The 16,462-nt window shown below is 42.8% G+C and overlaps 1 protein-coding gene across 1 annotated transcript in view; it reads right to left on the bottom strand.

The window, feature by feature from the left end:
- Positions 1-1,063: 1,063 nt before the first annotated feature.
- The window catches only part of LOC139717004 (tyrosine-protein phosphatase non-receptor type 23-like), a 33,195-nt gene continuing 17,796 nt past the window's right edge, over positions 1,064-16,462 (bottom strand). Inside the window, exons 14-23 of the mRNA XM_071628521.1 lie at positions 14,810-14,961; positions 14,184-14,371; positions 10,175-13,713; positions 9,195-9,291; positions 8,614-8,816; positions 7,749-7,939; positions 5,882-5,986; positions 4,952-5,090; positions 3,521-3,581; positions 1,064-2,616 (exon numbers count right to left, since the gene is read on the bottom strand). Coding sequence (XP_071484622.1) covers positions 1,742-2,616; positions 3,521-3,581; positions 4,952-5,090; positions 5,882-5,986; positions 7,749-7,939; positions 8,614-8,816; positions 9,195-9,291; positions 10,175-13,713; positions 14,184-14,371; positions 14,810-14,961 — 5,550 coding nt within the window. The 3' untranslated portion in view covers positions 1,064-1,741. The remainder of the gene's footprint in view (positions 2,617-3,520; positions 3,582-4,951; positions 5,091-5,881; positions 5,987-7,748; positions 7,940-8,613; positions 8,817-9,194; positions 9,292-10,174; positions 13,714-14,183; positions 14,372-14,809; positions 14,962-16,462) is intronic.

Here is a 16,462-nt window from a genome sequence, read left to right as displayed (position 1 = left end):
TGCACTTTCATTTCGCGAATCTATTGGCTCTTGCAAAATTCCCCAAAATAAAATGCACGTGAACATTCCTGTTTCTACAGTATTGCAAAATACAGCAGGACCAGCAATTTTAATTCTTTCAACAAGAGATATACATACATTTCAAGTCCCATGTCTTTTTCAAAATGCTTATTGAACATTGCTCTCTAAATGGACTACCGTTGAGCAGGTGGCAATTTACCTTCGAGTACTGCAAAGTGATCCTACGTATGAAAAGGCAGCATCAGAAAGTTTAGTACCATAATTCAGGGATGATATTGAGAGTGTTTGAAAAAATTGGAAATCGAAATTTTCAGGCGATTTTAACACATGGAAATAGCAAAATGTGTACACACTTTAGAAGAAAAATAAAATCGGAATACAGATTTAAATCTACAGCATGCCTGTAATATTTTAGTGTGATGGCAATGTATAGACAATCTCATGTCTTACAATTTATGTTCTTTATCATGGTACATTCAAAATGAAATAAGATTGTAAAGATGCATCAATATTGACAACCATTCCTCTTCCCAAATAGAAAGAAAAAAAAAAATCATCCTTTATCTTTTTGTGTTATCTGTAAGATGCCAACAGATCAATTGAAGAACATATTTCAATGCTATCATTAAAAAGGACTGTAAGCAGAGCTGTGAAAGAAAAGACATAATCATTCTCTACAACCACAGATAAATTCTCTCTCACATTCTAGGACATCTCAAGTGATGAACTAAAATATGGTGAGTGACTTAGCATTCCTAATGTAAACAAATTTAGACATTCATGTGAAAAGAAATAGATAGCTTTTTCAAAGCATAGACTTGATGAATTCTTGAGTTGCTTTCCATAACATGCAATTACAAGAAGAAGATCATCTTAATGCATGCTATGCCTAAACTATTACGCACAGAGTACAGACTTTTTATATGCTATTTGACAATTTCTGTGATGTGGCACTGAGCTTCACGAGAAAAATAAAGTAAGTGAGAATAAAGGTTCACACGGAGAAAGGGGGAATGAAGAATGAATCTGTAGCATTCATGTCATCTGCACAATAATAAACACACAAACGATCAGTGACCATAACTAGTATGCACGGTACAATGTACATCTTCAGGTGCATCTACATTTTGACATACGTGTAATACATTAATATCCCACTTTATCTGTCAGTAACATCTGTTTAAATTTTGTTGGAATATTTTTTTTTCCTTTTTAAATTTCTGCAACTATACAGTGCAAAATAATATCATCTCTTCCAAAAGAAATAATCTAAATCTATTGCAATTTCAACCAATTATCTGGTGTATATCCCCCTTATTTGATTAGAACAAACATTTTCACTCCTTTTATTTCTCTTCTATAAATGAGACAGGTAAATGTCTTTTACCTAATCCCCTTTACGAACTAGTGTTTGATGAGCACTCATGCTAATTTCCAGTTTTTCATTCCTGTACTTCATAGTGAGCAGTTTGCCTCCCTCTTAGCATTACCACAAGCACTGGAAACGTAAAGCCAACTAATGTAGTTATATGTACAGCATCAATCAATCAATTTGCACTCATACAACATTCTACACTACACTAAAAAAAAAAAAGAAATGTCCTTGTGATTACCATAATGCATGATGGATATAATGAGCAATGCTGTCCTCAATGTACATGTACTCTGGTTAAAACTTAAAGGCATTTTCACAACAATGACAAAAAAAAACTGCTTGGGATCAGGACTGCTTAGGCTGCTCTGAGCCCTTTGACTTAAGGGACCACAAAGGGTCGATTCCGCTGAAAGGATCACTGGGGTCAGCCTTGTCCACACTGTCCTTCAGGCCACTGGTTCCAGCCAGGAAATCTGCCTTCGACACCCTCTGCTTTGACTGCCCCTTCTCCTTGATGGAGAAGTTCTGGGGCGTGAGGTCAGCCAGGATGGAGGGGAGAGAGGAGTTTGACCCATCCAGTGACCCCACCCCATCGGATGCGGTGTCAATGGCATCCTGCTTCGTACTGGACTCCACAACATCCGGTGCGACAAAGTTCTGCAGGGTCTGCGAGAACACCTCCAGGTTGTTCGCCTGCAGTTGGTCCAGGGATTTGGGCTTCTGGCTGGGGTGGGCCGGGGAGGAGGAGAAAGAGCTGGGCCCCGAGGGTGTGCCATTAGCAGCATCGCTTGGCGTGTCCTGGGGCACGTGACTTTGGACATCCTGGTCATTCCCCATCCCTGGCTGCTCTGGAATACCCTCAAACACCAGCCCTCCTTCTAGGATATCCCCTCCATCAACCCCTGTCCCATTCCCAGATGCATCAATCATTGGTGCCACTGATGTTGCAGGCATAGATGCACTTAAGGTTGCAGTCGCAGGCGGCACCTCACTCGCCGGTGCTCCATCCGTGGTGGTGGTGGGTGCGGTCTTGGGTGCCTCCACTTGGGATTCGGGTGTGGCTGATGGCTGGTTAGGCTTAACGCTGAACTTGGAGATGCGGGAAATCAGTGTGTCTACACAGTCAGATCCCATGATGACATCGAATGAATTCAGACGGGATGGATTCATCTTGGCATCCAGAGGGGAGGTTGGAGCTACAGCCTTTTGGGACATTCCACCTGAAACCAACAGAATCATAAAAACACTTGGTGGATACAAGTGAGAGTACAGACTTCATACCATTCTTAAAGGCATTATTTACCATTTCAAGACGAAACAAAACCCAGCTTTAGTGCTTCAAAACAGTTCTAAATGTGAGTTATGGATAGAAAACACCAATGTAAAAATTTTAATCAGTATAATCAATGTTGAGTATTGTTAAATAGACATAATGTGAACAATAGTTATAATTAAATTGTTTCTAGAATAAACCATCTACAGTAATATGGTTTATTGAGGAAAAATAATGATCTCTCCTTAAATTTCAGGCTTTGTTGCATTTTTTTTTTCTAATGGTTGGATGTTTTGTGATACAACTGACCTACACAAATGCATCAAATGTGATAACTCAAACATTTTTAATCACTGCTCCAAATTATGGTAAGCTATACCTGTAAAGAGCTGGTAGGATCGACTCCCACATCCGTATGAGGCTTGCATTTTAACAAATGACATACTGTGCTGGCGTACAGACTGCAAGTCAAGTTTTTCACAATGCTTTTCTCGACTTTACCTTTCTGAGCAGCAGCAAATCATGGCACTAATTCAAACTCTCCATTGCAAGGACACTTGACTTATCTATTGTTTGCTTTTACATATTGAATACATATAAATAATAATGCCTCCGGCGACACTTCATGGTGGAGGCATAAAAAGGCACATCTGACACAAAGATTGAAACAGAAGGAAAAATTATTGTTACGATAATGTTACATTTTAACTGTCAACCCAAGCACTTGAGGAAATCAAATTCCACTAAACAGACAAACATGAAATGATGCAAAAATCTACTGCCAGAAAGATCTTTGCGAATCAAGCTAACAGCTTGGGCACATATAGAGATAAAGTTGAAAATCCACTTACGCTTTGCTAGAGCATGCTGTGCATAGCACAAGATGGCATCATAGCTGAATTTGAGTTGTTCCTGGAAAAAGCAAAGAAACATTTAAGGCATGTAAAACCTAACAATGAATTTCATTAAGTCAAAAACTACCTTTAGGAGCATCTTTCTCAATCTTTTAATGTGTACAATTATTGCCATATGTGACCGTGCACCTCAAAACGAACAAAAAGTCGCACACACTGATTTTGCGTGAGGACTGAAAATAAGTGAAATGGGTCAACCTAGCCAAACTTGACTTTTTCATATTTTCTGAAAGAGCGGGTCTTCTTTTACATTATGCTAAAATTTGGTATCATAAAACAGGCAGGAAAGTGTGTTTTTTTTAGCAGTTTATCTCGAACATTTTTGGTAGAATAGTGTGATTAGGTGTGTCTTTAGAATCCCTTTTTCATTTCTGAAAAACCTTGTCCACACTCTTCACTTTCAACCCTAATAACTTTTGAAAGGATAGTGCTACTGCTTTGAAAGTTGGCATTAATTATGGACAGAATGTGTTAATGAGGCATTTCTAATTTCAGTTTAATCTGATAATCCCTTCATTGTTGTTACTCTGGTGGTTTACTTCCTGTTTTTTGTCCCATTCATTGCACAGCCAGCACGGTTTGGTAAAGATTAAGCGCCTGAATAGACACTGTACTTCAGAGCCTCTTTTCTCAGTTCACACTTTTCCTGAGTTTGTGCTTTCTTTCCAATATTTAGGAGAGTCCATTTTATTTGAGTTATACATCATTTTAAAGCTTGTTTAAAGTCTGTTCTTTAAGTTTAAAGTTTAAAGCTTGTTTAAAGTTTAAAGCTTGTTTAAAGTCTGTTCTTTAAGTTTAAAGTTTAAAGCTTGTTTAAAGTTTAAAGCTTGTTTAAAGTCTGTTTAAAGTTTGTTTAAAGTTTGTTTAAAGCTTGTTTAAAGTCTGTTCTTTCAGAATATGGTCTTAACTAAAAATTCATGTCTGGCGACTTTTTGTTTGTTTTGAGGTGCAGGGTCACATATTATCTTTTACAGAATGGTTATCAGAATCAATTTGGAATTACAAGCAATACAAAAGGAATCATTACCAAAAACAAAAACACAAGCTTTCTGACACTTTCTACCAAAACAGGACACACATACTTTCATTAAAATCACAAGAAGTTCCCACCTGATTTTCTGTTGTTTGTATGACAGACTACATGTTTCTTTTCTTTTTTCTTGAATGTCTTACGATGTCACTTAGAACAGGCTTTTAGGCAGTTAGACAAACAAAATCCACTCCCATTACTCTTGTAACTTTATCCATCAAACCAAAGCTTTTTTTGCTGCTCGGGAAACTGGTTGAGGAAATAACATGACACTGGTTTAATCCAAGAAATAACAGACATGTCTAATCTAGACACTTGGAACTTCTTCCTCTTCTCACCTTTTCTGTTACCATCCACTTCCTCTGCAGACGCATTTTCTTGACAATCTGCGGAATATCTGCTATGCCATGACCCTGGCTGATTTCCTGCACGGCTGTGTACACCAGACAGAACACTCCTGTCCTATCAATCCCAGCACTGCATGAGTAAAAAAAAAGTATGTGACAGAGAACATGGGTATATGCAGAGTAGGTCTTCATATTCAACCTTCAGATCTACAACTTGTACAATTCTACAAGTATATCAGGTTTTCATTACAATAGCCATATAGTGCATATGCCATATACTTGGAGAGTCTAATTTCTTGGTAAAAATCGGTACTTCCTGACAATTTCGCTCGTGGTTAAATTCACAATCGTGGAGTACGGTATTATCACGCATCTTGTTCATTTAATGTGTACTGTGTATCAGTAAATGCACAACTGTATGCGTGTGTGTGTCACATTCATGGCAGGATCGGAGTTGACATTTTTGAATCTTTTTATATTCTCAAATAGTAGCAGACTCACAAAATTCACAAGAATAGAAACCCCACAAAATATATCGTCGCTGGGGTGACAAAACCTCGTATCTCGAAAATGTCAAATGTTCAGGAGAGCGAAAAAACATGGCGGCCAAAGCACTATAGTGAATGGGAAAGCCTTCTCTTTGACATGTCATGGTGGCTTCATTTTTGGAGTAAGACAGTTGGGATTTGGCCAAGACATCACTTGACCCATTATTTGACCATTAAGCTAAAAAAAATTTTTTGACATTTTTGAGATACGAGGTCTTGTCACCCCAGCGACGATATGGCATATACAGCATAAAGTGCTTGCCACCCATCTAATACCTCCTGCCTTTGATGTTCTGTTACAAGAGGAGACAAGACCAGAGTGATCACGATCAGCCCAACTCCAACAACTGGCTTTATAGCAAGAGTCACTTACCTACAGTGTACCACCAGCGGGATCTGGTGTTTCCGTTGCTGGGTGTGGTAGTTCTGCACCTCACTGATGAACTGCAGGAGAACTCCAGGGGTCGCTGGAACACCACTGCAAAAGAGGGGCACAAAACAGAAGGAAAGCAAAAAGGTTTTAAATACAGCATTTTTCCACCAAGTAAGACTTGAATCAATTCTCATTTGCCAACCTATGTCCCGGCCTTTGTCTCTATCTTCCCCTCTGTATTAGCCTCTGTCTCTGTCCCAATCTCTGTTTTGTGTCTCCATCTACTGTAAAAGTGGAAATGTTCATGGTGTGGAAAGTGTTGCACGTATCGTGCGACCAGAAACCAACGCGAGAATAAAAATATGCAAATATTTTTGTACATCAAGTGATTGCCTAATAAATATCTTGATTAAGCGGAATTAAAAACACATGAAATTCATCTTACCCAGCTGAGTGCAAAAAATTACTAATGCCAAAATAACCACATTTTACAGTATCAGAATTTCATATACTGCATTTCATATTCATTCATCCTAGGGCACACTTGCCACACAATCTTTACTTCTTGAGATGTGCCCTCAGCATGATCAAATTGATTGAAATATTCTTTGTACTTATCTTGCTTCCAGGAAATAAATGTCACTGAACTGAACAGAACTGAAATTCTTCTCTACCCTTCCATGGGAGTAACAAGGCAATCGCCAAATTGTGTCTCGCCCATTCGCGTACAAGGAATAAATATTTTTTATAACTCCCAGAAGTTAATTGACCTGCTTATGACCTTTGACCTTGTGGTGACCTTCAACACCCTAAGGGACATTTACCATCCAAGTTTGGTCACAAACGGACAAAGGGATCAAAAGTAATGAGCCATAATCGAAATGCACCATAAAAACATAACATTGGGCCCTTTAAAGTTTGTTGACCCCTGTCTGTGACCTTTGACCTTGTGACGACCTTCACCTCCCCAAGGGACATCTTCCATCCAAGTTTGGTCACAAACGGACAAAGGGATCAAAAGTTATGAGCCATAAACGAAATGCGCCCTAAAAACTTAACATTGGGCCCTAAAAGTTTGTTGACCCCTGTCTGTAACCTTTGACCTTGTGGTTACCTTCAACTTCCCAAGAGACATCTACCATCACCCAAGTTTGATTGCCATTGTAGCAACATGTGCTGAGTTACATGTGATAAGAGAGTCTTGCAAGTAAACTTTAACGTACGACCTCAAATGACCTTTGACCTTATCATGTGACCTCTTACGGCACCATAACATGAAGGTACCCCCAGTGCATCCATCACCCAAGTTTGATTGCCATTGTAGCAACATGTGTCGAGTTACGTGTGATAAGAGAGTCTTGCAAGTAAACTTTAATGTATGACCTCAAATGACCTTTGACCTTATCCTGTGACTTCCAACGGCACCATAACATGAAGGTACCCCCAGTGCATCTATGACCCAAGTTAGGTTGTAATCCAAGCAACTTATGTGAAGTTATTTGTCAAAAGAGAGTCTTGCAGGTAAACTTTAACATAGAAAAGAGAGTCTTGCACATACTCTTTAATATATGACCTCAAATGACCTTTGACATCATCACATGACCTCCGACAACACCATAACATGAAGATACCCCTAGTGCTTCTATCACCCAAGTGTGGCTGCCATTGCTGTAACAGTTGCCAAGTTATGCATCATAAGAGAGTCTTGCAGGTAAACTTTAACATTTGTGACGGACGACGGACGGACGACGGACGACGGACGACGGACGGACGCCATTTGGATCCCTTAGTCTCGCCTTCACCTCCGGTGGGCGAGACAAAAAGGAAGATGATTACGACAATGAGGCATGAATCGTGACAAACTCACAACTCTGGCCACGCCGTGAATTGGAGGTGAGTAATAGTCCTCATCTGCCTCGTGGGTAGATGTGTGAGATGGATGATGCGCTCCACGTGGTAATCTGTGGTCCGCTTGGACTGCAGGCTGAGAGAAATGTCCCCAAACTTCAGGGGAGCCCCTCGGTCCTCTGGCCAGTAGGTGACGAAATTGAAGGAACCCTGGATTCGGACAAATGAGACATTGTGAAAAGGCAGATTAAGTAAAACGTGTTCAAATGTAAACTAATGTACATTATCACTCATCATGTTGATGTGTAATCTCCAGAATTCTTATAAATCGCAAAACTGGAATGAAAACTTACATCGTGCGATGTTACATTCGCCGATTAACAATCAGCTTCTTCTGGTGTCCTTTCAGTGGAAGAATGGTCTTTATATGTGTGAAGTCGTGCAGGAATTTGATCAATTTGGGAACAAGTGCCCTGCCTCAACAGGAAGGGGGACCTCCGTTTCAAACTTTCACATGTCTGGGACAGGCCATCCGAGAGATTCCAAGCCGTCTTTCACACACTGAAAGTGCATCAGTGCATGAATTTCCTGCACAACTTCATGCATATAAGGATCATTCTTCCACTGGATGGAAGCCAGAAGAAGCTGATTGCTAATAGGTGAAACGTTGCACGATGTAAGTTTCCATTCCAGTTTTATGATTTATAAGAATTTTGGTGTTCAAATGCATGGACAAATTTCCCCTGAGGATGTAGTAACAGGCTTTTTACATTACCCATTCCTCTAAAATACACTTGAAAGTTTAGATATGACTTTGCTAGTACTGGTCATTGCCAGTTTGATCATACATTTAGCAAACAAAATCTGGAATATCCCAAACTCACTGTTCCCGTAGCTGGCTTGGAGAGCAGCATGACAACGATGGAAGCCTGCTGCTCGTACACCATCAGCCAGAAGTCGGCAACGGACCGCTGGAGCGGGGCCTGGGTGGCAATGAAGCAGGGGCCCGATGGGACCAGGTCCTGTACGAAGCTACCATTGATGTAGTCGTCCCTCGCTCCACGCAGGCACACCCTGTTGTGGTCATCTGCCAAGAAAAAAAGGGAGGAAATCACCGCTGACATGTTATGGACGTAGAGAAAAAATTCACTTGACATGCTAAGTGGGGCAAGGAGTGAGTGTGAGGATCAGAGAGACGGGGTGGGTAAACATTCAGTGACAACATCATACACCATGAAACACTGAAAGTTGCTCCTTGCTATAGACAAATCACTACAATTAGTCTATGAATGCAAACTTCTGTTCAATCACAATAGAATAACTTGTGGAGCATGCTGTAACAAGCTGTCCTCTCTGACATATCTCACATGGGTATCTTCTAGAATTGGACTCACTGCAGCTACATGTATGTGTATATATGACTTAAAACATATTCTGAAAAATAAGGCCTCTGCAGTTGACTTACACGGCATGATGTCAGGATGAGTATTTTTCACCGAGTAGCACCTGGCGATGGCGATAGAGAACTGTCGCGTCTCACGGTCTTGGTAATCAGTAAGTTCCTGGGGGATGTATAATGGAACAGTCACAAAGTTATTCAAAAAGACTTGAATTATGAAATGATATGGACACATTGATTATACTGTTGTTTTATACACCCTAAAATGACCCCCACTTCCCCTCCTGCGAAATCATACTACCCTCTAAGATAATATGTCAGCATTTTATAAGTTAAAAAATGACTTAGAACACTGTAAGATATCACTGACATCAACAAAACTTTGCAAAAAACAGCAATTTGAAAAACAAACGGTTTTTATATGAGTTTTAAATACTCTATTTAACAAGTCTGCTATGTGGCTCAATCTAATAGAAATGATGAACTTTGCTGGACAAGTTGATGACCACGAAAAACAAAAAATAAAAACTACACTCAAACGTATCAAAGCCTGAAAATGAGTCTTGCAACTAATACTTGAGTGATACATGTAATTCATCTTTCACTAAATGGTTCATTCTAGCACTAATGCCGTGGAAAAAATAAGAATCCTAAATCTTGTATTTCATTTTAAAATCTCATATTGAAGCATAAGAAGTTTCAAACAGCACTTACGACCATGCCGTTAACCTTGGCATTTTCCTATTCATTTATTTTTGTTATTGTACGGGGGAACGAATTGCCATCCGTGGGCCCCTGTAATCTTCACAATGAATGAAAGCATTACATCAAAATATCAAAAAGGCGTAAGCTTTATTTCAAGGAATGTTATAACAAGAACTGATTATGCTATAATTGCAAAATTGTTTAATGAAATTAAGAACTGCATAATGGCATTTAATCAGCGATAAAATACAGCTCTATTCTAAATGTAATGAGAAGTGAATGATGATCATTTATTTTGGGTAGACAGATAGCAAAATTGGCAATGTGTAATTTGCTCTTACCTTCCACAGTCTGTCAATAACTGTCGGCCCACTCAGCATCTTCCTGTTCAAGCCTTCCACGTACTTGTCTAATCTTTCCACCTCCTCCACAAACTTATCCAGGCAGTCTTTGTTGGCGTATGGATCATTCTCTGCCGGTCTCCCATCTCCCGCAGTGGGTCCTACTGCCAACTTTGCTTCCGGTGCCTGCGGCATTGCCTGTGGCGTTGCCAGGTTGTTCCCAGAGAGCAACGCACCACTGGATGGAGGCAGTTGCTGCCCGCTAGACACGGGTGTTGGCGATGCTGCAGCCGGTGGGGTTGACAGGGCCGGCTGTAATTTCAAAGATGCCAACAGCTCTGTGGTGGACGATGTCGAAGTTGTTGCAGTCGCTGTTGTTGCAGCTGTTGTCAGCACCGTGTTGGTACTGGATAGCGGTGCCTGGATGGCCACTCCTTGAGGCTGAGTCTGCGGAATGTTGCTGGGTTGCATCTCAATACTGGCGAGAACAGAAACATTTGAAGTGGGATCAGCTAGTGACGGAACCCCTTCTGAAGAGGAAGGGGCAGTCTGAGGTGCAAGAACATCTTTTAGAGGCTGATTTTGTCTATCTGGACTTGTAGACAGAAGGTCAGTTGCTGGTTTGCTGCCAGGCTTCATGGGCTGTAATACTGGTTGAGTCAACCTCTGCTGTTCAAAGTTCTGTTGCTGGCTGATCTGCTGCACAGGGTTGACTGGCTGCATGGGACGCTGCTGCAAAGGCTGCTGAGGACTTGACGGGAACGTGGAATTTGTGTTACGCTGGGCAACATAAGCCTGGTTTGGTGGTGGCATCCGTGGATGCTGGACAAACTGATTGTTTGGCATCTGTTGCTGGTGATATGGCTGTTGTGGTCGGGGCACGTGTTGAGGAGAAAATCCCTGCTGTTGCCCTTGTGGTACACCAGGCTGCATGGACTTAGGCTGTTGCTGCTGCTGATAGGTTTGTTGTGGTGACTGCGTCTGTTGCTGTGGATATTGTTGTTGCTGTTGTTGTACTTGTGGCTGGGGATATCGTTGTTGAGGTTGCTGCACTTGCTGTTGCGGATATTGCTGGTGCTGCGACTGTTGATGGTGTAGTTGATTTTGATGTTGCATCTGCGCTGGCTGTTGTTGGCTTGATTGATAAGGCTGGCTCACTACAGGTCTGACAATGTTTTGATGATTTGTTTGACCAGCAACATGAGGTGAACCACTGTTCATTGGGGTATGTCCCTGTGATTGCCTGGTCTGCATGTCTTGTTTGCTAGTAGAAGTGATTTGTTGTCCAATGGATGTTGGTGGTTGGCCATGGGAATATGGCATTCGTGGAGCTTGTTGATTTACATGCTGTTGAGGAACCTGCTTATAGCCTTGCTGAGGATAATTATTCTGCAGTTGATGCTGCTGCTGATGTTGCTGGTACACTTGTTGGTGTTGTGGTTGTTGTTGCGACATAGCGTGTGGAGTATGAGTGGGTAGGGACTTTGGGACCTGATAACCTGGCTGCTGCTGTAGAGGTTGCGGTTGCTGCTGCTGCTGCTGCTGCTGCTGTGGCTGTTGTTGATTCTGCAGCTGGTGTTGATGTTGCTGTGGTTGTTGAGGATGTTGCTGATGTTGCTGATGTAACTGCTGAGGTGAATGAGAGAAGCCTGAATGCTGCTGTGCTGGCTGCACATGATGTGGTTGCTGAGGGGTTCCACTCAAATGTGGCTGAGATACTGGCACTTGCTGGCCGTGTGAACCCTGAACTTGAGGATAGTTTTGAGGTGGGAAGGTTTGTTGCGCCAATGGCTTCTGAGAAGTTGCAGTGGGGTATCCTGGGTGCTGCTGTTGTGGTTGATGCGGCATGATTTGCTGCTGTGGTGCTTGAGAAGTACCAGGTTGTGGTTGCAGTCCTTGATGGCCCTGTTGTTGAAGATGAGGAACATTTGGAGTGGGCTGACCAGTTGCTGGAGCAGGTGTCCGTGGTTGCTGCGACTGTTGCTGCCCAATATATTGCTGCTGGTGCCATTGCCCCTGTTGGGCATGCACTTGATGTTGTGGATTTCCTAACTGAGATGGCATATGGATGTTTCCTACCTGTGCACCACCACCGGGGTATGAACCTTTTCCTGTAATCTGTCCAGGGGCACCTTGGCCACTATTTGATGGAGCTGCATTGATTTGCCTAGGAACATTTCTAGGATCAGAACTATGCTGTCCAGCAGGAACTTGATTCTGTGGAACATATCCTGGCATGTTGCTGGCAGTTGTATTAGTGGAACTTGGCAAATGGGCAGAAGAGTATGCAGAAGGAGGAATATTCTGTGCAGTATTTCCAGGGTGTGGGGACTGAGAGGACAGGCCAATACTGGCAGCTTTGGCAGCAGCATGCTCCTTGGACCCATACATGGGAGGTGGCTGCTGCAGCTGCTGGTATGGCAATGATGCTGGAGGAACACCGTGCGCCATCTGAGACTGATTTGGTACCGATGACTGCACCTGCGGTCCTGTCATGGTTTGTCCCACCTGTGCCTGGGGTGCAACTGAACTGGGAGTTGCGTGGGGGCCTTGCTGAGATTGCAGTGTATTACTAGATGGAGGTGGCACGGCTTGGTTCTGACTAAACTGCGGTTGCTGTTTGTAAGCCTGGTTTGGTACAACTGGTGGATATCTAGCACCCATGCCGTGTGTGGGAGGTGTCCCTGGATGACCCGAGGCAGGTGCTTGCATCGGTGGTGTCATCCCTGCCACTGGCTGCACGTAGCCTCCCGAAGGCACCGGCTGTGGCACATGCACTGGACTTTGACTCGAGTTGCTGGAGAAGCTGTCCTGCCTAGTCATGGCAGCAGCAGGGTGTTGTGGGACCATGCCGTGAGACTGCTGTGGGCTTTGAGATACATTCTGAGGTGGCATGTGGGGAATCTGATTGGGGAGCTGGGAGCCGGATGGCACAGGATGCTGAGAAGAGGAGACTGGGCCTTTCTGTCCAGCACCTGATGCCGGAACTACAGCCACTGGACGACCTCCGAGATTGTTTGGCATCATGTACTGCTGCGGGGCACCTGCAATTCCCGGCTGAGCCATACTGATTTGCGGAGCACTCGAAACTCCCGGAGGGATTACAGCTCCTCTTGTTGCATCAGTTAATGGAGTGGGAGCATTAGCCGCAGAGCCAGGGGGAAGGTGTGCGCCTGCCACAGGAATGCCACCCTGGGAGTAAGCACCATGAGGCTGCCCAGGCATAGACACTGCTGTTGAGTTTGGTAGAGACACTGCCGGGTATACATTGGGCTGGGATGGTGGAGGCTGTGTACGGGTTGCGCTACCGCTTGTCCGTCCTGTCTTCGGCTTCCAGTAGTCTGAGAGCTTTGGTCCTTTAGGTGCTGAAGGGTCGGGAGCTGATGGCCCTGTGTATCCCATTGGTCCAACAGCAGCCATAGGCCCAACCTGGCTTGCAACACCTGGTATTCCAGCCAGACCTGCTCCTGCAGCAGGAAATCCTGCGGGATACCCTTCCAAGGAAGTTGCTGGTTTGGGTGCCGCTGGTCTCTGTGGAGCTGTAAATGAAGGATGATTGGATATCTTGTTTGAATCATTTCCCAAGCAGAGATAATCTCAAAGGACACAAAATTAGACATAACAATTCCTCTGAATAAAAAAGCAGAAACAAAATTGCAGTATCTCCAAATCAAGCAAACTTTAACCCGTTGAGGACGGTTTGATTTTGCAACAACACGCATTTCCCATAGACACCTGCCCAAGTATACTCAGGACTCGTCCTCAACGGGTTAACGAGGAACAAATCTCACAAATAGCTTCTGGTACACAGGGTGCTATTTTCATCAAAAGACTGCTCGAAACGATGAGACAGATTGCATATTAAAAAGAGCCCAAGATGATTTACACAAAACATAATCACCAGTACATATTTCCACTTCACTTGTGTCTGAACAGCCACAACACTCACACAAACACACACTCATATCAAAAGAAAAACCTGCTGAAGTATGGCCAGTGGTCTACTCACGGTATCGCTTCCTGTATTTCTCCTGCCTTTCTTCTTGGTTGGCCTTTGTCAGACCTTTGACCTTGGCCAGCAGTTTGCTCACTGTACCCTCCAGCTTCTTGTAGAATCCGATCCCTTTGTTCGACTTCTCTATCAGGTCATCGTAGACCGTGTAGGAGCTGATCAGCTCTCCGATCTTCTCTTCTCGTCTGCAATCAAGCAAGTTTGACACAAAGAGCACCCATTACTGATCCATGGACACAGAGTGGAAAGAAGATGCAGCTCTTTTCTCTTTTCTTGATCATTCCTCTAGGATTTAAGCACCAAAACTTTTCAACTGAGATCAAGCTTGATGGAGACTACATCACTAGATTAAATGTAAAAAAATTATGCATATAAAATGAGGATGTCATTAGCATTTTTGAGTTGTCACACATGCAACCAAAAGTTTAGAAGCAAACTATAGTTTCATAATGAAAGTAGACTTTTCAATTTCACCTAATCTGTAGTTTATCTTTTCTTTAAAGTCACATGTCAAGTAAAGTCTTGAGTCATTTCACGCAACCTTCATTAACTGCCAACACATATACGTAAGAGTAATACATCAACTATGATTTATGCAGAAGAGTCCAAGCATCCAGACTTACTTGGCACTTAGATCAGTAACCATCTTGCGTTTGTCGGCATATGCCGCATTTGTCTCTGTCAGGGCTCTAAGAATGTTGTCCTGGGCGGTGAGATTCTGTTCGATGTACGTCACAAGTGAGTCATGCTTCTTGAGTTCCTGGGCGAAAAACTCCTGTCGTGAGAGTCAAAACCAGGATGAAGTCAACAAAATCAGAATTCAGCATCTACTAGGTAGCATGAGGAAGCCTCACTTTTGGAGAAGGTAACTTTGCAAAAAGATAGTTAAACAAACAAACCAAGAAATCATGTCCACAAAAGACTGTTTTGTTTTTTTTTGGCTATTTCAGTTTAATAAACCTTCAGTTTACAACCACCTTACCGTTAAAAAAAACTAGAAATATCACTTAAGGTGATTAATACCCCCGCCCCGTGACGACAGTCTTACCCAAGGAATGATCTTTCCTTGATCTTCTGCCATTTAAATGCCGTTACCATGGCAACGCAGCTTCCGACACGTCCGAAAAATATGTCTTGCACATCTTCCCACCAAGACTATTGCGTGTGCCACATTTCATAAGCTTTTGTCAAATACTGAGGAAGTAGTTCAATCCACAAGATCTTTCCTTGATCTTCCGCCATTAATATGCCGTTACCATGGCAACGCAGCTTCTGACACGTCCAAAAAATATGTCTTGCACATCTTCCCACCAAGACCAGTGTGTGTGCCACATTTCATGAGCTTCAGTCGAATACAGAGGAAGTAGTTCAATCCGCAAGATCTTTCCTTGATCTTCTGCCATTTATATGCCGTTACCATGGCAACGCAGCTTCCGACACGTCCGAAAAATATGTCTTCCACATCTTCCCACCAAGACTATTGTGTGTGCCACATTTCATAAGCTTTGGTCAAAAAATTGAGGAAGTAGTTAAATCCGCAAGATCTTTCCTTGATCTTCTGCCATTAATATGCCGTTACCATGGCAACGTACTTTCGGGTACTGTCAAAAAATGCGTCTTGCACATCTACAACCAAAGGCACACATCTGTACCAAGTTTCATGGAAATTGGGCAAAAACTGAGGAAGTAGTTTGCAACACAAAATTTTCCATCATTTTGGCTCATAATATGTGAGCTGTTACCATGGCAACATACTTTTTGTCACTGTCAAGAAATGTGTCATGCTGACCTATATCCTAAGACAAACATTCAATATGAATTCCATGAGAATTGGAAGAACACTGATGAAGCAGTTTTGCCATGAAGCATTTTGCCCTATATTTTACCAATAACATGCCGTTACCATGGCAACGCACTTTTTGCCACTGCGGAAATATGTGTCTTGCACATTAACATATTCAGACGAACATCTGTACCTAATTTCATAAAAATTGATCAAAAACTGTGGGAGGAATTCGCGACGCAAGATTTGTACCCATTTTTGCCCATAATATGCCGTTACCATGGCAACGTACTTTTGGGTACTGTCAAAAAATACGTCTTGCACATCTACAACCCAAGGCACACATCTGTGCCAAGTTTTATGGGAATCCGTTGAAAACTGAGGAAGTAGTTCGCGACGCAAGATTTGCAACGGACCGACCGCTCGACCGCTCGACCGCCCGACCGACCGCCCGACCGCCCGACCGACCGTCCGCTGATTCCTATATACCCCC

Source organism: Diadema antillarum, unplaced genomic scaffold, assembly GCF_040938485.1.
Source record: "Diadema antillarum isolate AM-2024a unplaced genomic scaffold, OU_Dant_1.0 scf00000071, whole genome shotgun sequence".
NCBI classification, from domain to species: Eukaryota; Metazoa; Echinodermata; class Echinoidea; order Diadematoida; family Diadematidae; genus Diadema; species Diadema antillarum.
Note: the sequence above shows the minus strand (reverse complement) of the source record. Positions and strands in the feature narration are given on the sequence as shown.